The 24796-nt window shown below is 37.4% G+C and overlaps 1 protein-coding gene across 3 annotated transcripts; it reads left to right on the top strand.

Moving 5' to 3' along the window:
• The first annotated feature begins 1485 nt into the window (after positions 1-1485).
• mol (dual oxidase maturation factor 1 mol) lies at positions 1486-22120 on the top strand. 3 transcript variants are annotated; one of them, XM_015179939.2, is made up of 8 exons: positions 1486-1830; positions 6102-6238; positions 7957-8159; positions 9816-9873; positions 10019-10153; positions 20796-21227; positions 21292-21916; positions 21989-22120. In XM_015179939.2, exons 3-8 carry the CDS (start codon positions 7995-7997, stop codon positions 22029-22031), a joined length of 1458 nt encoding a protein of 485 aa, XP_015035425.2. In that variant the 5' UTR covers positions 1486-1830; positions 6102-6238; positions 7957-7994; the 3' UTR covers positions 22032-22120. The 3 variants fall into 3 exon arrangements, with proteins under 3 accessions (XP_015035425.2, XP_015035424.2, XP_033236490.1); XM_015179938.2 differs by having other exon boundaries at positions 1489-1554; XM_033380599.1 differs by lacking the exon at positions 1486-1830 and adding an exon at positions 5316-5534.
• The last annotated feature ends 2676 nt before the right edge of the window (positions 22121-24796 follow it).

Here is a 24796-nt window from a genome sequence, read left to right as displayed (position 1 = left end):
TAAACAGGATCCAAAGTCTATTACTGCAATCCCTTTTGAACTTTAAACTTTTTCTAATATATTATTTTATATTTCCGCTTAATTTTTTTGAGGTAATTCCCCTTCTTTGTACAAATAATTTAACAACTTTTCAAATTACATACTTCATATTTAATATTCATACGACTTTTGCATATTTTTTCCTAATCTTTAGTGCATATTTATATTGCATAAAAATGAATTGCTCAAAACAAGCCAAAGCTTATCTAATGTTTTTCCAAGTTCTTTGCAAACATTTGGAATAGTTCAAAGATCGCCTTTATGTTTCATTTATTATGCATTATTCAACAACATTTGTGTGTGCGTTTTATGGCTAATTTCGCACATCATAAAAGATGTTGGCTGTGCGTCTGCGACTCTCTGCTTTAGCCACATTGCAACAGAGATAGAGATGTTGTTCTCTGTTTGCTAACCAAATTTGCAACTGTCAAGCTCTACCAGATGAGAGATCTCCATCTGAATGGTTGAATGGATGGACTGGCAAGAGATCACAGAGGCTAACTCGTGGATCTGGCGATGGTGCGTGGCACGGTAGTCGCTTGTAGGAATTCAATTAGCAAATTAAATATTAATTACTTACCAGCCGGCTATAGATGCTAATTCAATTAGCGGACACCAAAGCTAGTGCCAGGTGCATATCAACATTTAATATGGTAAGTTTTTCGATCTACTCTTTGGAAGAGGGTATGACATTTTTGCATAGAAATATGGAATACAGAGAAGGTTGACAATTATTCTTAACAGGGGTCTAGGACCCCTTTTTCTATTAGACTTTATTCAAGAAGGTTTTAACAATGGTTTTAAATAAAATTTCAATGTACATTGTACAAGTTTCCCATAAGCGCAAGGCTACATTCGATTTCAATAAAAATAAATAGACGATAGAACAGACATTTTTAATGGTGAAATCTACCAATCCTTTAGCCTAAAAAACCCCAAAAAACATATATCGGAATAATATAGCATATAGAAATTATCCCATTGCAAGGGTATCTAAAATCATTCTTAAAATCTATGGATTTTTATTTTGTAATTATTTTTTAGTTTTGCTTTGCTTTGGTTTTCACGGTGACAGGTGTTTCGATATTCTTGACTTGCTGATTAAATTTTTTTAATTTTTTAATGTTTCGTATTAACATTGTGTGAGGTCATCCCCAAAGTGAACCAGTTTCGAAATCAGTTTCAGTTTCGTTTTCGAAAGTATGCCAAAGTATAGTCGGGCAAGGTCCCTGATCAGGAATATAGCCCTGTAGCTGTCGTGGGGCCCCAAGTTCCCGGTCAGGTTTTATTTTTGTTGTTTTCTGTGCTCTCCCGCCCGATCTTCTGAGTGCTCCATAAATTCACACTCACTTAGCCGGCAATTAGCAACAGCCAAAGCTCTGGCCCCCAAAAGCTTTCGCTCTCCCTCACACGTTTTCCGTTCGCTCTCTTACTGTATTTTGTCGGGCGCCGAGCGCCAAAGCTTACTCAGTCTTCCGAAGACAGACGCTCGAAGCGGACGCTGAAAAAGAAAACGTAAGACGGAGACGCGAACGTTGCGCAGGCGCTGACGACGATCGAATCGATTCCAGCAAAAGCAAAAGCCACCAACAGATACGAAACGGAATTGTGTTTTTTAGTTGTTTGCTTTTGTTTCGTGTGTGGTTTGGTGTGTGGTTATGCCATGCAAAACGCATGGTGGTAGAAAAGAAAATAACCAAAAACCGACAAAAAGTTTGCCAAAAAAAAAAAACAACCGCAAAAGCCGCGCTCAATTCTAATTTCTTATAATTTGAAAACAGTATTATAACGGTAAAAATCTTTTCTGGAAAAAATCTTTCATCTAGTTATTTGTGTTTATGCTTTGTGTTTTTTTCTGCATAAATAGAAATAATAAAAACACATAAAGCAAACAAGCAACAAAAATACAATCCAATTTGCGGGCATCTTAAAAAATAATTAAAACAAATAAAACCAAAAATTAAGCAAATTTCGGCCATAATCGTAAAAAGTTAATTAAATAAGTGAAGCCACAGAAACTGTTGCAATTTTGGTTTTTATATAAAAACATGTGCAAAATAATATGCAATGCATTCAAGTAAATTAAACTGTAATTAAAGAGTGGTTGAGTAATTTATAAAAATACATAAAAATTAAAAGAGCGTTGGTCTTTTATTCAAAATCTACAATAAATCTTGTGTGTGCTAAATAAAAGAATCGAAGAATTTAACTATTAAACTCAAGTTAATAAAAACCAACTATTTATTGCATCACATATTCCTAAAAATAGTAAAGAAAAATCCGTGAACAATAGTTCCATAAATTATTAATATATAATCCACCGAAAAAGTGTCAGAAGCTCGTCAAAAAAACATGAAAATCTAAAAATAAAACTTAATCACACACAAAGAACGCCCCCAAAAACGTATGAGATCTGCCGCATATGGTAGTCTCTCCCTCTCGCTCTCTCTCTATCTCTGAGAGAGTACAAAAAAACGTGCACGTTGTGTTGTTGTTAAATTTTGATGCACATTTTTCCCGTTGTCTTTTGTCCGCCCCTCTCTTACTCAACACTTGCTTTTGTTTGTCTTTGCCTTCTTCTTCTTCTTCTTTTTATTCCCCCGTTGGGCGCCTGTGTCTGGCGGTGTTTTATCGTTTGCTTTGCCCTTTGGTGTCTCTATGGGTGTGTATGCGTGTGTGCATCAGGTTGATTTCGGCTGGTGATGCGTTTTGACTGTGTAATTTCCATGTCGTGAGGCGGCGGCAGGAGGCAGGGCAGACACTGTAAGATTACTTCATCTGCAGTTCCATTTCCTATATGGTAGATGATTCAACTTGTTCGCATTCGCGTATATAACTGACTGACAGCACGCCAAACTGACCAGCGCAAAAATAAAAACTCAAAAAACTATAAACTGACATACAAAAGAAAGCTAACCGAAGTGTTTGGTACCGTGTGTGTTGCTAGGTACTGCCAGAGTGTGTACTTTATGATATAATTTTAGAATGATTCAGAATTGATAGGAAAGTAGCCGGAAAATCAGAAAAGAAATAATTAGATTATACACCACAATATACACACTTTCTTATATTCGATCCCTTATTCTGGGTAAAACCATAATACCTTTTCTTCTGCCGGGGTATCAAAACAGAAACGCAAAAAAATTGCACGAAAAAGCCGGTTGAAGGCGACTCTTACATATTTACACGCACCAGCGCTCATTGAACACACAACAAAAACTACACCGAAAGCAACCGCAAAAACAAAAGCAACAACCGACGAAAGCAAAAGCAACAAGGCGACACAAAAACCTGTAACGCAGGCAGAGACGTCGACAGAGGAGTTTTTAAAGACATTTGCAGAGGCAACCCCGACCACCCCTCAATCCCCGCACGAGCACCAGGTACAGCTGCGTGTTGATTATGTCAATTTCATGTTTGCTTCATTTCCTCAACAACCGGCAGAGGGAGGGGGGCCAAACAGGCGAACTGGCAAAGCTGGGCAAAGAGAAGAGAGCCAAGCCAACGGAAAGGGGAGCGGCAGCAATTTCACTTTCGTTGGACTTGAAAATAATAAAAGAAAAAAAAAACCCACACAGCTGCAGTCAGGCGGCAGTCTCTGAGAGACATAATGGAGACAGACAGTGGCCACGAGAGAGAGAGAGAGCAAAAGAAAGAAACGAAGCTAAAGAGAGTGAGAGTGAGCTGCAGTTGGAAGCTGTGGTGACGCCACTTGCTTTGCGAGGCTGTTGTTGCTGGTATAGTGGACAGTGGGGTGAATAAATGAAATGGGAGCGATTTCCGTAGTTAGAATGAAGACATGGCTTGCGAATTAATGTGTCCCACAGTGATAAAGACTTTTTAAATGCGTGACCATCGCAAAGTGGCCTGCATCGTAGTGCTGCACTGACGCCACTTGTTTTGCGGGCGTTCCTACTAGCCTTGGACGGTTAAAATAAATGCTTAAAGAATTTATAATAGAATAGTGAACAGAACGTGCATGAAATAGTAAACTAAAAGTATAAAATTGAGTTCTCGAAATCATGAACTATTCGATCCACTGTCTTTCGCTGCCGGAGACAAACAGTAGCTTGGAAAGAAAGAGAGCACGTGATAGTCGAAGCGGCGATGATCACAAGCAGCAGTGGGAATTTTAAGCGAAATGAGAACCATGTGTGATTGGAAAGAGACAAGAAAGACGGCATGTTATAAAGTGAATATTAATTGTGAACGAAATCTTAAAAATCAAAGATGATCGTCGATGGATAGACAGCAGCTGCCAGAGAAAGAGAGCAAGTGAGAGTGAGAGCAAACAAATTAGTGTGTGCTGCGCTGACGTCAGTCTACAATGGGACTTTTAAATGAAATGCTAGCAACAAATATTTGACCAAGGAAGCTTTCAATGATTTTCGTGAATATTTATATTTTCAATTTGTGATAAAAAATATAGAGCATAAATTTAATAATCCAGCCAAAAGCTCTATGCGCTCCACTGTCCGTTATCGCCTTTTGTGTGTGCGTTGGCTGCTCGTTTTTTTCCCGCTGCTCTGCCTATGCCTCTCCCACTTCGTTTCAGTTTCATTTTGTAACTGTAATGTCTCTGTTTTCATTGTTGTGTTTGTGCCATTGTTGTTGCTGCTTTAGTGCCTGTAACGTAATAGCGTAATATGCTTGCCGATTTCCACATGCAAGAGAGACGCTGCGAATGCGTTGAGCTTTACGTTTTGGTGCCAAGTCCAGCGTCGACCGCAAAGCAGCGGCCGCAAAATAGCGGCAGAAAAACATCGACTGCGACTGCGACTGCAACTGCGGCAGCGCCAGCGGCTGCATTGTTGTCCGAGCATTGTTGTACGCTTTGCAGGAGAGTGTCTTGATTTTGGGCAGACATTAGTGGCAAAGAGAGGGAACTCCTTGGGTTTGCTATGGTATAATCGCACTTTAATTAAGAAACTTGTAGTCTAATGCTTTTCTTGATAACTCTGCCAAATTTTGATTAGCTTCGAAAGATTTTAGCATACAGTATTTATATAAACGATCGACTGGAAAGGGTATCAACAGCTTCGACCACCTGCACTGGCTCTTCCCTTGCGTGTTGCTTTTGTTGTAAAATTGTGCTAATAAAGCGCGTCGAATCAAAAGCGGCACCAGCTCCTGCCACAAAAATGCGAAGGTCAACCAGCAGCAGCAGCAGCAGCAAAAACAAAGGCTTAAAAAGCTCACCCCCTACATTTTTGCACCTTGTTAGTTTTTCCATTTATTTTGTTGGCCTTTTTTTTTGTTGCTGCTGCTGTCAGACTGGCGAAAAATTCTAATTATAAATGAAACAATTTATTACCGGGTTTTTAAAAATAAAATGCAATTTATGTGCAACGTCTGGCGGCGGTGGCGGCACTGTTGACTAGTTAAACCGGTTCATTGCAACGTGCAACAAACAGCAAAAAACTAAAACTACAACAAATAACATCCAACTCAATGGGGGTGCACCCCCCACGATCCTCCCACCTCAGAAGCAGACAGTAAAATGCATTTTCCAAGAAAAACATTTTTCTGGCATTTAAAGAATTGCCAGAAAAAAATGTTACGAAAATAAATCGAAGATAAATCCAAACGGAATTATTCTTTGAAATTAAGGAAATTTATGGAAAATAGATTTACATTTATGCCAAGAACAAATGTTTTTGTGGTTTTTTTAAACAGAACAAATAATTAAATCTTTATTGAAAAAAAAATCAATTCAATTTAAAACCAATATTTACTGCAATATAATTCTCTTAACAAGATTATGTATAAATTATACAGAAATTACATGATACATAAATAACCTCAAACAAAAGATTAATTAAAATGCCTAAAACAAGTCCCTGAATCCCTAAAACAAGTGCAAAAAACACGATTATATACAAGCCTTTTAAATGTATGAAAATTTCTTGTGTATAAAGCTGTGAAAACAAGAATTTATTTTCAACAAAAAATTTAATTAATAAATTAGCTGCAAAAAAGTGTGTGCGTGTGTGCAAAAATTGATGCCAGTCTGCCATTATCGTCTTCATTAATCATAAATGCAAATTTGTACGATTATTTAGATAAAACGAGGATATATTATATATTTTGGAATCGGACATCAAAATTGGATTAAACAAAATAAGCAATCATATCGAAATAAAAAGTTACAAATAAAAAACCAATTATTTTGTATGCCGGTTTCTGCTTGACAAGTTTGGTAAGTGAACTTTAAAACAAAAATAAAACATTGATGGATGGATGGAGATTGAATCATAAATAAATGAAATGTTAATGAAGTACGAATTTCTAAGCATCATTGCGGAACTTGCTAAATCTATAGCCCAAAGGTATACAGTCGATTCGATTCTCATTCTACCCCTGAGGGGCCTCCGTCTGTACGGACTTTCACATGCCAGAACTCGTGCCGTGCTGTGCTGTGTGTTGGGGAAAACCAACTGAATGTTGAGATATCGATCGAAACTTACATCCGCGTGCCTCTGTCCACGTAACAAGTTATGCGTATGAGCAATGCTCTTAACCGCTGGCCTTTGCCTTTGCCTCTGTCTTCCCAGCTGAACAAAAATTTAAAGGGTATAATGGGTTTTTTAATTTCATTTGTTTGGTTTTTGCAACAAAGCTGATGAGTTGATGGATATGAGATCATGGCAATGACGAATCGGGATGTCTTGAGATCATGGCATGGATCCTGAATGTCTTTCTCAGATGCGAAATTTTGTACTGAAAAGTATTGTATTTTTTATTAGTGTTTCTTTTTTAAACGTGTTAGGGGCAGGGATATTTTTACATATTAATTTCTATAAAATGTTTTTTAAATTTTAAAATTTTAAATAGAAATTTATATGTAGAAATATCCCTGCCCCTAACATATGCTCTTAAAATTTCGCTTCATATTTCTATTGAGTTATCAGATGCAATTCAAAATTAGTTTTAAGATCAAACATAATCGTAGCCATTATAATGCTCTTCCTTAACATAAAATTTGAGGTATTTCAAGTTTCTGTAAAGAATTTCCTTATACTTTGGTTTGATGTTTAGATTCAGTTAATCGTTCAAATAATATTTATTTTGAGTCTTGAATTTCCATTGAGTCTTCATTTGAAAACCTCACCACTCGTCTCGCGGTAGATCTTTTGGCCTCAAGTTCAACCTCTAGACAACCTCATTAGCATCTCATTGGTAGTTCCCCACGTAATGTTGGTCCTAGGGTATTTATAAATTCGCCACCAAAACACACATATTATCATTCAATTTCATTCAACACTTAATTATAGTGGCTTTTGCCGACGTCATTCACTCCTCAGAGGAGGCAGAAGTCCGGCAGTCAGCAGCTGATGTCGATGATGGTTTCTCGCCGGACAGTCTCTTAATTGTTCATCGCATCTGAAGATTTTCGTTGAAGTCGCGTTTTATTGTTAATTTGTTTGTCGCTGGAATCCGGTTCTAGGTCTCATTTCTGGTTCGCTCAATCTTTGTGGCTTTACGAAACAAACATTTTGTTGAGGCTTTGAATTTAAAATGCCTTTGTTTCAAGGAATGCCAGAAAATCTTTTCCTATTTTTGCTTGGCATTTTTTACATTTCCGGGTAGAGATACCCCCCACGGAATGGTATAATGTACGTATAAATTGATTTGCATATTTTTTCTCTCTATTTACCAAACTAATTTTTGCATTGAGCTGCCTGTCACTTGAGGTTTGAAGTATTCGCTACCTAAAAGCTTAGTCACGAATTGCAGATATATGGTATCTGCAAGATGCGATGAGAGCGGTCTTTTTGCATGATTTTGCAATGCAAATCTCATTAATTAAGTGCTCTCTCAAAATATACATCCATCCATCCATCGCTTTAATTTTGGGTTTTTTTTTTCTTATATATTTATTTTTATTAATTTATTGATTTTTTTTCCCACATACAGATTCCCCTCAAACATCACAGCCATAAGCCTCAACCAGCATGAAAGGCTGGTTCGACGCTTTTCGAGACGATGGGGGACCAACGCTATATTCATTCTCCAACCGAACACCCGTCACCGGTGATGTCTCCATTGTGGCAGTATCGGTTCTATTTGCCACATTCTATGTGGCATTTTTGGTCATATTTCCGGGTGTACGAAAGCAGGTGAGTGGGCCAGTGGGCTACGGGAGTAATCGTATTATTAAATTAACCTCAAATTATCTTCATTTCGATTTATTCATTTAACCAGTTCGTAATTTATGTGTTTTAAATACCAGTTCATGAAAATTTAACCTAAAATGGAATCTTTTTTCGACTAAATAAATTTTTGTTTGAATTTTAAATTAAATTTTTTGGGTTTAATGTATAATTTAAATGTTTACCAATGACGCTGATTCTCTGAACAAATTTTCCATGAGCGAAAAGACACATGCGTTCTGAAGAACTAGTTCTTTTTTCTTATATATAAAAAAAACCCACCATAAGAAATAATTAATTGAATTACTTCAATAATCCCAAGAGATTAATAGCCATGGGACATTTATTTTGATTATATATATATTTTTTAGATCTAAAAAAATTAACAGCCCAACATTTGCGTGTAATTCAAGTTTCCTGAACCAGTCCCCTGGCATCAAATTAGATCTAAAATAGTGCTCATAAAAGTCGTACAATCATCGTAAATGAAATACATAAAGTACATTTCATTATCCGTATAGCGTATAGCCGCAGCCGTCGAAGTGTGGTATATATTACCATATCGAATATTAATTGACATGCGGATTGTAGCCGCTACTTGAGAACTGAACGTCCGATCCGATACGTTTTCTCACGCTGCTGTTGCCGGCTGGTCTTCGGTCTGTGGGTCTTTGGGTCTGGGGTCTGTCTAATTGAATTGTGGCAGTGCCTGTAATCGACGGCACGTTTCCAAACAGATGTCAGATAAATCTTGAATAAAAACGATGTATACTTTTGTATAGACAGAGACTTGTGTAAACCCGTTTTCGGGAAGGCGCGCCCTTTTCTTGTCTTTTGGCGTGGCAATCGAATACCAATTGTTTGCTTAATTAAAGTTTGGCAATACTTCTAGCACTTTTCCATTAGCGGTACATTCACAGTCGAGAATATTGGTGTCTGCACTGGGAGTTTTTGCAAATCGAACAATGAGCCTCTCAACAACCTTTTTTTGGGTCGACTCCTTGTATTTTTGCACATAATATTGAAGTATTTTCGATCTGACTTGACCAGAAAGATAATACTACAAAAGAATATCCTAGATTACCAATACCAGATGTTTTTGATGAAACCTAATCACTCTTCTCCTATCATCACTCGTTCATGATTAATTGTATGTCTTAAGGTTTATCTGATGATGAAAAAGCATATTAACACCGGGTAACAACCAGTGTAGAATCCCGGAAAGATCATTCTTAATTGGATGTACCATTGATGTTCCTGATTCAAGTTTAAATTTGAGTGCATGAAAATAGTGCCATTCTTTGTCCATAGCCCCAATCAGCGCTTTCGGATGAGCGGAATATTCCATATTTGGCTAGTACTCGAATGTGAGACGAAGAAACGAAGAGGTTGTAAATGGACGATTCAAGTGTTGGCGCTCTCTGACATTTTCTCTGTGCCAACTACTAAATATAATCTCTATTGGAAATGTATCCTTTCGCTTGTGGGAAGTTTGTAAAGGGAATGACGTTGCATTCTCATCATGTGTAAAATATTTCCATATAGAAATAAAGTAGAATACGATTATTTTCTGTAGAGTCTTCCTAGATATTATGTAACCAATTATTTTGTTTATTCTTACAGAAATTCACAACATTCTCGACAGTCACTCTGTCGCTTTTTGTGGGTCTAGTCATACTGAGTGAGTACCAGATGTGTGACCTTCAATTGATATATGTATGAATATGAATATGAATATGAATATAATACCTGATTTGCATATGCTCAATCTTTTCACACATCTTTATCGCACCACCAAAAAAACAAAAAATCAACAACAACAACAGTCACTCGTTTGGGATCCGCATGGCATGTGGCACATGCAACCATCATTGCACCGTACAAAGCCTTCTCACGCGAGAAGCTACCAGCTCGGATCGGCACCCACATTGGCCTCATGCATGTCAATGTAACGCTGACGGGTAAGTTTGCCAATCTTTCAATCAGGGGCTTACCAAGTACGTATCCGCGAGGAGTACTCGTACTCGTATTCGTTGTATTCGTTGTATTCATCGGGTGAATGGGTGAATGGGTTGTCATATTTGATTATTTCTTGTGCAGGGCCCCCAAAAGATTGGCATAGCTTCGCTTCTATTTGTGTTTTGTGTTTGTATTTGTATTTGTATTTGAGTCTTTTTTGGTTAAATTTACTTAGGGCTAACGTTAAACGATTGGGCATGAGATTGTAGGGTAAACTTTGAGATCGATTTTGTGGTTTGTGTGATGAGGTGACATGGTAGGATTATCCTTGATTGGTAAATAAGAGGTTAGAATATGTATTGGAAATCACTTGTTGATCTTTTGATCTATAGATTAGAAATGGCTAAGGTCCAATAGAATACCTTTGCGATTGATGAATCCCAAGTACATTTATTAGCCCAAGAATATTAAGGTACATTTTTGAATGATTTCATGGAGGGGTACTACCATTAGTAGAGTAAAGTGGGGCTTGGGGAGGGTTCTTGTTCGTCATAGAACTGGTTTTTAATGGGATATCTAGTGGTAAAGCTTATAAATTGATTAAGTTCCAGAGAAATGCGATCAATGGAAACATTGTGACCATTCCAAGTACATTTGGGTTAAATTTTTAAAGGAAATGGAGGATAAATGAGACATTATATAATCCCTATATCACGTAAAAATTGTCTAATTGAGTTTTTTACATCAAAAGACACCTCAATATTCCTGTAAACTATTTATAATAATACAAAATAGTTTTTTATTACAAATATTCTAAAGCGGCACAAAATTCAAGTCCAAAAAGTAAAAATATTAATTTATTTATTGTCCAAAGTTTTGATTGTATTTCATACCTATTTTTATATATATTCTATATATAAATATGTATAGAGCTCCTCTAATGATTTGCTTTCCAATTAAATGTGATTAAAATATCTATTTAATTGCTAATAAACCTTTTAGATTGTCAATAATGCAAACCGAAAAATTAATCATAAGCATCATTAAATTGATAATTGCTGCCGCCAGCTACAAAAAGAAATACCCCAATCGATTATATAAAAAAAGAGTCTTTCCCAGAAATTAGTGCCCCTCAAAAAAGGAGAAAAATGTTGACCATTTATTTGGTTTTCATTAATGATTGAATGTGAATAATGTTTTTACTCATACGCCCCTTCCAGCAATGATTCGTTGATTGAATGGCATTTGTATTCATCGGTTTATGTACGAGCATGAACGAAAAGAGTTTTCAATTCATTAAGCAAAATAATTCCCTCGTCTTGGGGGCTCTGTGTCGTGCCTCCACAGACTTCCCAATCTCCACGCCCCCATCTTTTCGAGTCGATCCCCCAAAGAGTAGATAAAAAACGAACGTCATCAGCGAACGAAACGGAGTTCGAAAACAATTGAGCAATTTTCATCCAAGATTTTTATCGTTCATCTCGAAAATCATGAAAGAAAAGTGGGATACGTAGAGTCGACGCGGGAATACTCTTAAAGATTGATTGTTGAAGCGATTTAATTTTGATTTATCAAGAAGATAGGTTATGTTTTAATATTTGAAACTACAATTTCTATTATTTTCTAGGTGTCATTTAAAAAAAAAAAATTATTTTCTAATAAAAATATATACTTTGACCGATCTGTAGTGATTTTTGGAATAGAAACTGAATGAATCATTCCTGAATTTACAAAATATTTTTTTCAGCTTTTAAAAACCAATCAAAACGTTTTTGTCGAGGCACAGTTCGAATTTTATAAATATATATTTTTTTTATGAATTCCTAAAAATACATAGAAAAATTCTCAGAAATCAAGATTTACTTTGAAAAATATTCCAGATCCTGAACAGTCCTTCTTTGGGTTGCAAAATGATTAAAATATTCATAAGGCTTTTCTTTACTTTTGTGTATATAACTTTTAATTAAAACGCTTTAATTTTCAATCCGGATAGCAGTTGCTGCTGCGGTTTAGGGTTTGACTAGAGGTTAGGCTTCTGGCTAATTGATTTCCCAAAACTGTTGTGGCTGATATTTATATTCCCCTGAATTTTTTGTCTTTTCCGTGGCTCAAATGAGGGCGATGGGTGGGCGGTGACGTCAGTAAGTGCTGCGGTTGATGCCGATGCCGCCGCTGTTGCTGCCACCGCTGCTGCTGCCACCGCTGCTGCTGCTTTGTTTGTTGGCTCCTGCCAAGTGCCAAGTCAAGTTGCATGTCACGATTCTTGGCAACAATAGTGGCAGTAGAGAGGGGCTGCTGGGGCAGCAACAGCAACAAATTGAAATGCCACTCGACTCGCGCTCTGCTCGACACCTGCGGAAATATTCGATTCCAAATAGCAAAATCGCTTGCCATACAGGCCTCTATGTCTATCCCCCCTATATATGTATATATATATATCTGTTTTGTTTGTTCAGATTTCACTCACTTTGCTCATCGAAAAGGTGAAATGCTTTTGTGTGTTTGTTGGGGGGCTACCTTAGACCTCAGCTGAATCAATTGGAATGCCAGTTTCAAGTCAACTCAAGCACGAATAATCCATACAATACTCCTGCCCCCCCATCACTCCCCACAAAATGTGAGCAAATGTTTCGAGTGGCGGCGGGGCAGCAGTTGTCTGTTGTGTGGCCCCATAACAATCATTTTTTGTTTGCAAAATATGGAGATTAAATATTATGGTAGATGCCCTTTGGAGGGCAGGCAGCAGGTCATTTTCTTTGGGTTTAGGATTGCTACACTAGGAAGTGGTTTTGTAGAAGGTTTTTTGAAGGTTTTAAAAATATTTCCCATCTCTTAGAATAATCCGTATTCGTAATATATCTGTGTCTAAACCTAGTCTAAGCGTTCAATTCTTAATCCGATTATTGCCTATAAATTCGGATGGGTTTTCGGACAATTAGAACAGCATAAGTATGGGGGAAAGATAGATGTACACTGAAACAAAGCAAAAGGGGGGTACAAATATATCTACACTCGTAAACACAAAGAGTACAGATAGATGTGTCGATATTTACCCCTTGGATTGACCCCTCCTTCAATCTCTGACTCTATCTCTATGACGGCGGGGAGGGCATTATGTCGGTGTCCATATTGGTTTTTGACTAATACAGTTTTTGTGGAGTATCTCTATGTTTTCCCTCTGCCCTGGCTAATGCTCTTTCGGTAGCATTTGACGCCCTCCCAACCCCCCCAAACAACGGGACCCCAACCGGAATGACGTTTGCCAAAAAGTGCTTCACGTGTTTCTCCACTCCCCCCCGTTCTGTCTATTGTTATTTCTATTATTTTTGTTGTCTGTTGGATGGCTGAATGGAGGGTAGAGTGGGCGTTGGATTTCTGGTTTGGGTTTTAGTAAAAGGGCAAACGTTGCCTCAAGTTGACAGCAGCTGCTCCACAAAATGTTTCTAGTTTTAGAAACTGTATTTTTTTTCGTTTTTGGTGTGATTTTGAATATGATAATTGCGCATGTCAATCGTTGGAGTGTGTCTTAGAGGAGGCTCTCTATGGGGCACTCTGACAACTTAATTGTTGCACTCGTTACGGAGTCGTTTTTTTGTTTTTTTTTTTGTATGATTTTCAATTTGTAATTGAAGCATTTTCCATTGCCAAATCAAAGTCAGGCAAATGTCAAAAATCTTTTTGGTGAATGATCATTTTATAATGATGATTACCGTATGAATAAAAAGTCTGCTTTTTGTTTGGATTTTTGGGCCAATCTGCGGTCTTAATGATATCTCATTCATGAGACTTTTGTTGCACTTCCACTTCCAATTCCACTTCCAATTTGTGTTGCAGTTTGCCTGCGGTCTTGTGGCATTCATTGTGTCTGCCTCCCCTGTCTTTAAGGTCTCTTGTGGGTGTGTTTTTTTTTGTATACTATGCTCGATTAACTGCGGCATTTAGACACTTTGTTGGCGGCCGCCTTTTTTTTGTTGTTGTAGTTGTAGTTGCATTTTGAAGTGCAAGGAACTCGAGTGCTGCAACGCCAGCTGTTGTCGATGGTTCTTCGGCCTGCAGCCTTCCCTTCTAAGTATCTGACTCACTCAAACGAATGCAACTCATTGAGAGATAGTATTTAGTTTTTAGTTAGTTTTTAATTGCCAAATTATTTTTATAGAGGTTCCTGTGCAGGTATTTAAAGAGTTTTGAGAAGTTCAGAAGGAAAAACCCATAATTTGGGTTTGTTATAGAGTATTCTAAGTAGTAGGTGCTATAAATCTGAGGGGCTAGATTTGATGTGCTATATCAAGGTTTTGAGGTCTAGAGATACCTATTTTTTGGGAAATTAACAATTTTATACCTAGATTTTTAAAGAATTAGTGCCATAATACTTTGCCTTTGAGATTTTTTCAACCAAAAACTACGGAATTCTGGATTTTCTACGATTTATAATTGGAATTCGAATATTTTGAACAATGACTGTGAATAAAAAAATGAATCCGTACTCCAAAATTGAATTATTATTATTTTTTTGTTTGTATTAATAAAATAAAATAAAATTGTTATTATTCCTGTGAATAAGAGATCTGTTTACAATATAAACAAAATCAAACCGAACTCCAAAATTATTATTTAAATATTATTATTTTTTTGTATTATTTAAATTAAATAAAATACATAAGAGAAAAATATTATAATTAATTAAGCGAATTGGTAGCGTCGAGGCCTTCGTCTTTGCCTTTTAGTTTATATAAAGTCTTTGTTTTTAGGCTATTATTTTTATAAGTACTCTTATAATATTTTACTCGTAAAAAATGTGCCTCGACAACAACGATTAATATTACAATTAATTAAGCAAAGCAATAGAATGGAAACCTTCTTCTGCCTTTAATTATTTGTAAGTCTTTCTCTCATAATTTGTGCCTAAATATGTGCCTCAACACAGGTGAATTTTTGTTCGATGTCAAAGCCCTTAGGCCTGTAGTATTCCTCATTGATTTTTCAATTAAAAGCTAATGACCCTTTTTTGTGTCACCTGCGAATTCCTGCGGCTGTCCACATCTTTGCCTAATTTTGGACACCTGCCCACTTGTCCGCCTACCCACCTCCTACATTTTCTATTTATAAAATAAATCCATTCTATTTGCAATTCTTTTTTTACGTTTCATTTCCTAATGGAGATGGACATCTGGCGGCGGCACTCACTCGAGTGATGACCAAAAAACTCATGACAGAAATGGAACGTACTTACATTTATTTCTAACATTCACAGACACATACAATCATGTGGCAGAAGGGGCACAGAAGGAGGGGTAAGCACTGATGAGGTGTATATCCGTACAATTTAGAAAAAAAAAACAAAAAAAAAATAGAAGCAACGTTTTCATTGTCTCTCTGTTGCTCTTTGTGTCCGATGTATTGTCGTGTGTCGTGTGCCTCTTTGTCTATTGTAGAGTCATGATTAATTTAGGTTTTTTTTTTGCCAAATTGTTTTTTAACCCGTCCATCCACTCCCGAGCTCCAATCATCTCTCTCTCTCTCTCTCTCTCTCTGCAGCCCCAAAGTAAACACAAAAAATCAGCATAATCATCACTTAAAATTATGAAAAGGCATAAAAATGTTTAAATTTATTTGTCTTTGTTGTTGTTGTTGTTGTTGTTGCTGTTGGCTGTACTTAAGCGCGAGCTACCATCAGCATACACGTCCACATCCATCGGCGTCGTCATCCGCCTCAAGTATCAAGTAGGAAAACATTAATTTTCGTATGGGTATATGGTAATTTTTTGTGTTGTGTGGCGGGTGGAAGGGGTTCTTACATTTAATAATGGAAAAAAAAGATTCATTTGACGGAAGTTTGCGGAAGTGGGCCTTAGGGGTTGCCGAAAGCGGGTCCCGTCATGTAAAATTTATTAACAATATTAATGATTCGAGTGGTTAATGGCTGTTTATATTTTTTTAAATATTTACAAAATAGGAACACCTTTTTGGGGAAACAAATTCAGATCTAAGATCTATAGAAATGGAGGCATATTATCTAAGAAAAGACAAAAATATAAAAAAAAAAACTGTGTGCTTTTTAGTTTAATTTAATTAATGTAATATACAAGAATGTTCCACTTCTTTTATAAAAAAAATCGTATGAACTTTATTTTACGGTCTGTGGAAAAATCTTTTGAGCATCCAAGATCATATTTCAGTAGAATATTTTGGAAAATATTAAAAGATTACCACATTATTAATTCAAATCCTTAGAAATCGAAAAAATTATATAAAATTAAAATAATGCATAATATAATACAAAATAATAAAAAAATTATATAAAATTCAAAATCAAATACAAAAAATAAAACAATACAAAAAATAGTGAATCTAATGAAAAATTAAAAAATGCATAATAAATAATATAAAATAATGAAATAAAATATAGTAAAAAAAATAAATAAAATAATAATAAAAAATAAATAAGAAATCGAATGAAAAATTAAAATAATTAAATATATAATAACAAATAAATAATACAACAAATAAAATATTTTTTTTGTTCCAATAAAATTTAAATTTTATTGTAATAAAAAACACCAGAAAATACCTCTGATCTGCCAAGGTCTCTATTCTCTCCTAGAGCACGTTTTCCGTGTCAGCACCTTCTAAAATCAATCATAATCCCAAATCTATTTAAAATTGTATAAAGCGTGCACCACACTAATCTGCCTTCTTTTAAGTATAGCCTAACGCATTTTTCTACACCCAAGACACCATTTCCTATCCTACTATTTTCCCTTAGCCCCACAAAAATAAAATCTACCATTTAATGATTAATCTTTATTTGATTTTTTTATGAGTATCCCCTACTTTTACTTCCCCTTTTTAATTTCCGACTGAATGTCAGATCTTAATCGATTCGGCCATAAACCACATCCACATTGGCATCAAGTAGAGCTCCACTCCGCGCCGCACAATTACCAAATTGAACCGGTTGCAACGCAGTTTCCACATCCAAAACGAGTCTGTCTGTGCCACCAACTGGGAAATCATAACGATTGTCAGTTTAATGACTTTACAATCGATCTACAAAATGCGTAGACAGTGCGTAGACTTGACTTTGTTTTGCGTTTGCCAATTTCGTGATCGGGAAAAATCGAAAAAAAAAACAAACACACATAACAACAACAAAAAATACAAGAAAACGTAGGCCAGAGCTACATACTCGTACGATGGAAAACCTTGCCCCAAGTCGAAGGCCAAGCCCCATAGCATATATTATATGACAACTTTTTGACGATTTATGTAATTCTTTTTTTTTTTTACAATGTCTGGTATGTTTTTTTTGTTGCTTTTTAATATTTTCTTGGCGTTGAGTTTGTAATTTGTAAGCTCGTTCGGACTGGTGGGCGTTTTTCGATTTTTGGGCATAAATTTGTACCGCTTTGCCGGCTTTGACGTGTCTCCCTCTCTCGCCCTCTGGCATGAGTCATTCGGAGTCGGTTTTGAGGTAGCACTGAGCGTGGGAATTTCCTATATAAGTCATCGTTTTAAAGCCCACTAAGAGGTTGGTAGGGGTCTCTCAAAAATGGTATTTTATGGGAATTATAATTATGATATTATGGTATTTATTGTTAGGTTTAAATGAAATGTGAACACGGAATTAGTGGACAGAGAAAAATGTATACAAAAATGTCATGTGGGGCTTTGGTGTGATTGGTTTTAGGAGTATTTTTAGATACTCTGATAGAACTGGTGTCTAAAGTAAAATTCCTTTAATTTTAAGGTAAACCAGCTTGTCAGATTAAAAGTTAAATCTATAATTTTTGTGAAACCTTTACTATGGAATAAATATGTGTATGTTTAAGTAAAGGGAAAATTCTCTACAAAGGAGTTTATATTCCAAAATATATTATGGTATTCGGAGAACTAAGATTTAGCTTAGAAATATCGTTTTCTGGATATGAAATTTAGGGGAAACCTGCTAAAATGTAATAAATTTAAATTTAAAAAAATTTTCATGAAAGATATTACAGTTTTTAAAAGAAAAACGCAATAGAAGAGCTTTTCATTCCCATTTATATCAAGATAGATATTTTCTTAGTGCATTCAAATCTTAAGTAATTCTAAAAGATTCTCAAAACACATTAAGGATCTCTCGTTAAGCCATCCAGGAATCAAAGCACAAGTTAGACACATTTTAAGCTTTGGTGTATGTAGTATTAAAATTAGTAAATGCTGAAGCTAATTGTTTACAAATATGGGTAATAGGCTGTCCCATGCCATAAGGATCGAGTATTCCCATATTCCTGTAAAAATAACTCCCATATTCCTTTAACTTATTCCCATTCTATAATCAAATCAACTACCATCTATAATTCCATTACCAGTTCAAGGGTAATAGTTGATTCGGTGTACTTTTCTTTAAATAAATAATTCCATATACCTTTTCCTTCAATAGCCAATTCTTGAAATCATTTTCTAATAGTTGATTCTGTTTATCTTTTTATCTAATAATGCTTGATTCTCCATTTCATTCTCCAATCAATTCATATTCGAAAACGATTCCCATTATAATTCTTCCTCTTTGGTTTTTTTCCATCATTCTTTTATTGACTTTCGAAAATGAATATCTCGGGCTTTTAATTAAAAATACCTCTCCTCTGGTCTCCTCTCGTGTGGCACTCGTTGTTGAGCTTCTTAGCTTGGGGATTGCTTATCTCTTATTTCTTTGCATATTTTGTCACTATTTTTTTGTGTTTGCCAGACACTGTGGCAAACGTGAGTAGCAGCCCCACGATCCGGCAAATCCATATATCATTTGAAGTCCGGCTGCCGATGAAGACCCCCCTTTTAACTGCGAAATAAAAGATTAATGATTTATGCATAAATGCTTAAAATGATTTTAGCCATTAAACACACAAATAATTCTGTGGCAGAGAGTGGGTTTGATTTTGTAAATTTGCATTCTGTTCCTTTTATTGTTTTGCGGCGAAAGGAAACAAAAGTAAAGTTTCAGCATTAGGTTTCTCTTCCATTCACAAAAAGATACGCCCAAAAGTATCCATTAGTCAGATTTATACTTTTATGGCTATATATAAGGCGTCATCTAGAGTTCTAGATCTTGAGAGTAAGGCATGTCTTTTGTACATATGATTGTGAGGATACTCTTTAAAGGTGGGTTTATTATAAATTGGTGATTGCGTTTGTAATGCAGAGATGTTAGGGAGAGTTGAGAATCTCCAGAATGAAGCCTTGCGCTCTCTTTTTCTCTCTCATTTTCTCTTCCAGTGCGGCTTAGCGGATCGTTTTTATAGCCAGAATGAAGAAAAAAGGCTTATATTCATAGTTCCATATCCACCTTGCGCTCTATCTCTGTTTCTCTTCCAGTGTGGCTTAGCAGTGATTGTTTTTATAGCCAGAATAAAGTAAAAAAAGCTTGCCTTTAATGTTTATCTCTCTCTCTAATTCTCTTTCTCTTCCAAGAAAAAAAGCTTGCTTTCGTGGTTCACTCATTTTCTCCTCCAGTGTGGCTTAGTAGAAAGTTTTATAGCCACAATGAAGGTTTCACATCCGCCTTGCGCTCTATCTCTCTTTCTCTCCCTTATTCTCTTCCAGTGCAGCTTAGCAGTCATCGTATTTATAGCCAGAATGAAAAAAAAAGCTTGCCTTTGGGGTTTCATATGCGCCTTGCGCTCTATCTCTCCCTTTCCCAAATTTTTCTCTTCCAGCGTGGCTTAGCAGTAATGGTTTTAAAAGCCAGAATGAAGAGGAAAAGTTTCCAGGTATGGTTATATACCCCTCTCTTTCTATCTCCCTGCTCCTCTCCCAGTGTGGCTTAGCTGCGAGTGGAAGAAACGTTTCGAAAAACTCTTTGTAGGAAGAACACACACCTTTGTTTCTGAACAAAAACCAACAAAAACTCAACAGCCTGTGGTTTCTGTGTCTCTATTTTGTTTGTATTATTGTACCAAAATCGTTGGACTATATCTGCAAGGGTATCAAATGCTTCTTTGCTCGAACAAACATATACTGTATTTATTTTCGTTGAACCGAATGCGGAATCACTTTTGGGGCTTTGAAGTTGTTTGGCCGCTCGAGAGGTGCGCAAAGTTGTCTATAAATTATGCAAATATTTTTGTATTCATTTATTTAGTAGTCTCTCTCTCTCCCTCTCTCTGTTACTCTTTCAAAAACTTGTTGAGAAACGCGCTCGCAAAATACAAAAAAAAAACTGAATGCAAAACGGGCCAAAAGCGCGTGCGCTGTAAACCGGAAAAATTGTTGACGAATGTTAACAAAATATGCAAACAACAAAAAAGGAGAATTGTATTTTGTTGCAAATTGATTATGCGAATGTTGCAGTTGTTGTTGCACGTTCACTTGAGGAGCTCAAAAGCCATTGACAATGAATGTGCGGCATTACGCATACGCCTGGTGGCAGCCAAAACACTTCCGGTGGCAACAGGAAATTATCATTTAGTTGCAGTGTTGCACTGAAGGTTGCACTCACGATTCGAGTGCATTTTGAAGGTGTGTTGCCTTCTAGAGGTTTTTGTTTTGGGTTCTGACTTGATTTCAGGCCCATTTTGTGATTGTCAAGAGGCTGTCGAGGGTGTTCGAGGTGGAGTGGAGGTGTTTTAATGAGAGTCTAACTATGTTTTTTTCTTCCCCGTTCCACAGCCATACCCATTGGGAACTATACACCGCCGGATATCGACTACAACGAACGCTTCATGTGGGAGGGAGCCACCGATATGAGCGCCAACTATCGGCATGCCCTGCAGCGGGGCCTGCCCTTTCCCATTCTCACGGTGGCCGAGTATTTTAGCCTGGGACGCGAGGGCTTCTCGTGGGGCGGACAGTACAGGGCGGCGGGATATTTCGCCAGCATAATGCTGTGGTCATCGCTGGCCTCGTGGCTGCTGATGAACCTCCTGCTGATTGCCGTGCCCCGGTACGGGGCGTACATGAAGGCCCTCACGGGGGCCCTGCTCGTCTGCACCACCGTGGGATACCATTGTCTGTTGCCCAAGCGGCCGTTGTGCATTTATTTGGAGGGCGGACGCCTGGAGTTTCATTTCGGATGGTGCTACTGGTTGGTCCTGGTAGCGGGTGAGTGGAATATCAAGGAATGCCAGAGACCCTTTTGGAGACTCATTTCCGTTGCTCTTTTCAGGGATCCTGTGCTTCATAGCGGGCGTGCTGATCTCCATCATTGACCTGGTGTGGCCGCATACCTTCTCCACGGTGCTGGAGGTGTACTACGGCACTCCCTATGATCGGCATGTCATCCTGGAGGAGTCCAGCGATGTGCGTTACCGCAAGCCGCGCAACAGTCGCAGCCTGGAGGATCCTCCGGGTCTGGGCTCTCGCATACTGCGGCGCCTGAGCTCCAAGGCCCGCGACATGCAGCACGTGACGGCGCCGCGGCGCGACAGTCCCGCGGGAGTCTCCAGCAGCGCCGGCGGGGGCGGTGGCGGTGGCAGCGGCGGCGTCGAGAACAAGGGCTTCCAGTCGGATGTGCCCAAGAGTCCATGGCGCTATCCCTTCAGACGAACGCAGCAGATGCCGCCGCCGCATCAGCAGCACCAGCACCAGCATCCGCTGCAGCAGTCGCACTCGCACCAGCACCAGCACCAGCATCACCATCAGCAGCAGCTGCAGTTTGTGGGCGGCCCAGTGGTGCAACATCCTATGCACCACATGCAACGCACCATGTCCCAGGACTCGGGATCGAGCATGGGCTCGGCAGCAGTGCAAATATCGCCGCTGCACAAGCATGCCCTCGCCCGAATGTTGCCGTAAGTCTAGTCTCTCTCTAAAGTCTAATCTCTAATCTCCAACTAATTCTTTGTCGCCTGTTTCCTCGGCAGTAATCCTCCCGTGGAGCGTATACGTGACATGGATCACTGGTGATGCCATTGGACAAACCATTTATTTTTTATAGGGCTTCAACAATTCTTGACTTTAGATCGATAAAAAAAATCAACAACAACAACAAAAACCTAACCACTTGATGACAAAAAATGCTACAAAACAATTTGTGATAATTTCTTAATTTAAAAACAAAACAAAAAGAAAAAACAAAATCAATTAATTGACAAGATCACATAATTTTAAATCTTAAACAAGAAAAACATTCGCTAAATTTAAACTCTAACTTTAATTAAATTATTTTAAATGTTTAAGTTAAAAAAAAATATCAATTTTTAAGAGGCAGTTCGCGTTGGTGCAAAAAAATTTCCAGGATAAGCACGTTTTTAGTGATGTTCATTTGTGATAGGAGAGAATCCTGCCTCACGCACACACACGCACACAGATACACCCATACATACATACACGAGGGAAGGGACCGTGAGAACCGTGAGTTATAATAAAAACAAAACAAAAATGATATTCGATATTTAAGTATAATGAATAATTTATTTGATGCTCTCGATTGAATATGAATTCCATGCCAGTGTCTCTAAATATTAAGTCTATAAAGTCTATAAAATGTGTAAACTCTCTTTTAAGTTTAATTTTTAAGAATTGACCATGTTTAAACTTAAAAAATTAATGATATTCGAAACAAATGACGATGATGAAACCGAAGAAATGTTTTTTTATATGGCTTTTTGGTATGGGGCTCGTCAAGATAACTATACTTGATGGTGCCTCTTAAGATTTGCAGCCTATATTATAAGGTTTTTTAATATTTGGGAACGTACATATATTTTATTTATTATTTTTTTTACTGGAAATATTAGGAAACAGCAATTGGTTTCTTCAGATTGTATCCATAGATTTCTGAAGTATTTTTAGTATTGTCAGTATTTTTATATAGTATGCTTAGTATATAAAATGTGTGTACATATGTATATTTTAGGGTTTGTTTTTGATGAGAAAGATTAAGATACCGGCTTAAACAGAAATTGCTTCCTTAAGATTCTTATATCCATAAATTTCTGAAGTATTTTTAGAATTTTCAGTATTTTAGAATGCTTAGTATATAAAATGTATGTGCATATATTTTTGGGTTTGTTTTTTATTAGAAAAATTAAGATACTGGCTTAACCAGAAATTGCTGCCTTAAGATAATTATAGCCATACATTTCTGAAGTTTTTTTTAGTATTTTTATAGTACATTTTGGTACAAATTTTGTTTGGAAAAATCTGCTCTCTCTTTGAATTTCCATTTATTACTGTATATATTTTTTGTTTGCCTTCTGATTTAGGCAGATTTATGGCAACAATAGAATATGTACATTGTACATATATTCGTATTATAGTAAAATGCAGACCCAAAACCCCCTGTAGAACACCTGGTCGCCCCATCAGACCTTGGAGGAAATAGAGGGAAGAGAAGACGAAGCAAAGAGCAACAAAAAACCAGAAAAAAAATGTCATAAATAAGAACGTTTGCAATTTGTTTATATTAAAATTGAGACGAGAGAGAGAGAGAGTCAAAAAGCATCCAAAAGTAGAGGGCTGCACAGATTCCCATTGCATTGGGCTCCCCCTTTCCCCCTCCCCCACTTCATGGGGCTGCAGTATCGCATGGCCTGCTGTTTTTGTGAATTATGCGCCTTCCGTTGCATGCGGCGGCATTTCCAGGCCCAGGACCCAGGACGCAGGATCCAGGACCCTGGGACGGAGTCCAAATAATGGCTTGACGCGCCTGGCTGCATATTTTTGAAGTCAACAGCCAAAAGGGGGGTGGAGAGAGACAAAGAGAGAGGGAGGGAGAGAGAGAGAGAGAGTACACCCACAACTAACGGGGAACGCTCGTTTTTGTAATAAAAATGTCATAAATCTTGATTTCTTGAACTCTAAACCAAAAAGCGTGCGATAGCGACACGGGACACATCTCTCCCTCTCTCTCTCTTTCTCCCTGTCTCTCTCTCTCTCTGTGCACACTGTGTGGCCTGGGCAATATAACTGTCTATTTATGCTCGCCTTGCATATGAAGTACAGTTTTATTTGTTTTTATTTATTTGCACTCGTTTGCAGCTCTGCTTTGTCTAGCTCTGTCCTCCTCCCCCACACACTCGCTGTCTCTTTCGCTCACAGAGAGATGCAAGTCCTTGAGAGGGGGGCTGAGATAATTGATTTATTGGCCAGACTTAAGTGAGAAGAAGTTCGCATTAGAGGGGGATATAAAATATAAGTAGGAATAGTCCTTGCATCACTAAGTAGAATATAAGTCGAATATAAGATGAAGGTCTCTGAGGAAGGAGTAGTTTGGATAGAATTACGGTATATTCTTTGAATACTTCGGTGTATGGGGATTCCTAGGATATTCTTCTATTCTTTGGAGTTCCTTTGCTCCCAAATAGACTTTTAAGTACTTTGGTGCTTTGAATAATCGTCCCTAATTTCCCTGCCGCTATTTCCCCGCGAAATGCTTGTAGCTTTCACTGAAAATCGTTTGTTTTTCCAACCAATTTCCGTTGCATTGTTTTACTCAGAGCAGAGCTGTGCAGAACAGAGCAGTGCAGAACAGACGTTCCATTAACAATACGCATCAATTTGCATCGATCACATTGGGGGCTAACAATATGTCCAATATGCCAAACAGAAACAATGAGAGAGCGGAAAAACGAGAGCAAAACAACGAACGAACGGATGAACGAACGATTGAAGGAACGAATGAATGAATGAATGAATGAATAAAGCGACAAATAAAATAAAATCGAGTT

The sequence above is a fragment of the Drosophila pseudoobscura genome, chromosome 4, assembly GCF_009870125.1.
Source record: "Drosophila pseudoobscura strain MV-25-SWS-2005 chromosome 4, UCI_Dpse_MV25, whole genome shotgun sequence".
Lineage (NCBI taxonomy): Eukaryota > Metazoa > Arthropoda > Insecta > Diptera > Drosophilidae > Drosophila > Drosophila pseudoobscura.
The sequence above is the reverse complement of the archived record's forward strand: the minus strand, read 5'-3'. Positions and strand labels throughout refer to the sequence as shown.

Excerpts from the sequence above, each read along its gene's own strand:
- mol (XM_015179939.2), top strand. The coding sequence starts at position 7,995 with ATGAAAGGCTGGTTCGACGCTTTTCGAGACGATGGGGGACCAACGCTA. Across the intron at positions 8,160-9,815 it reads TTCCGGGTGTACGAAAGCAG|AAATTCACAACATTCTCGAC; the intron begins GTGAGTGGGCCA and ends TTATTCTTACAG. Across the intron at positions 21,228-21,291 it reads CTGGTTGGTCCTGGTAGCGG|GGATCCTGTGCTTCATAGCG; the intron begins GTGAGTGGAATA and ends TGCTCTTTTCAG.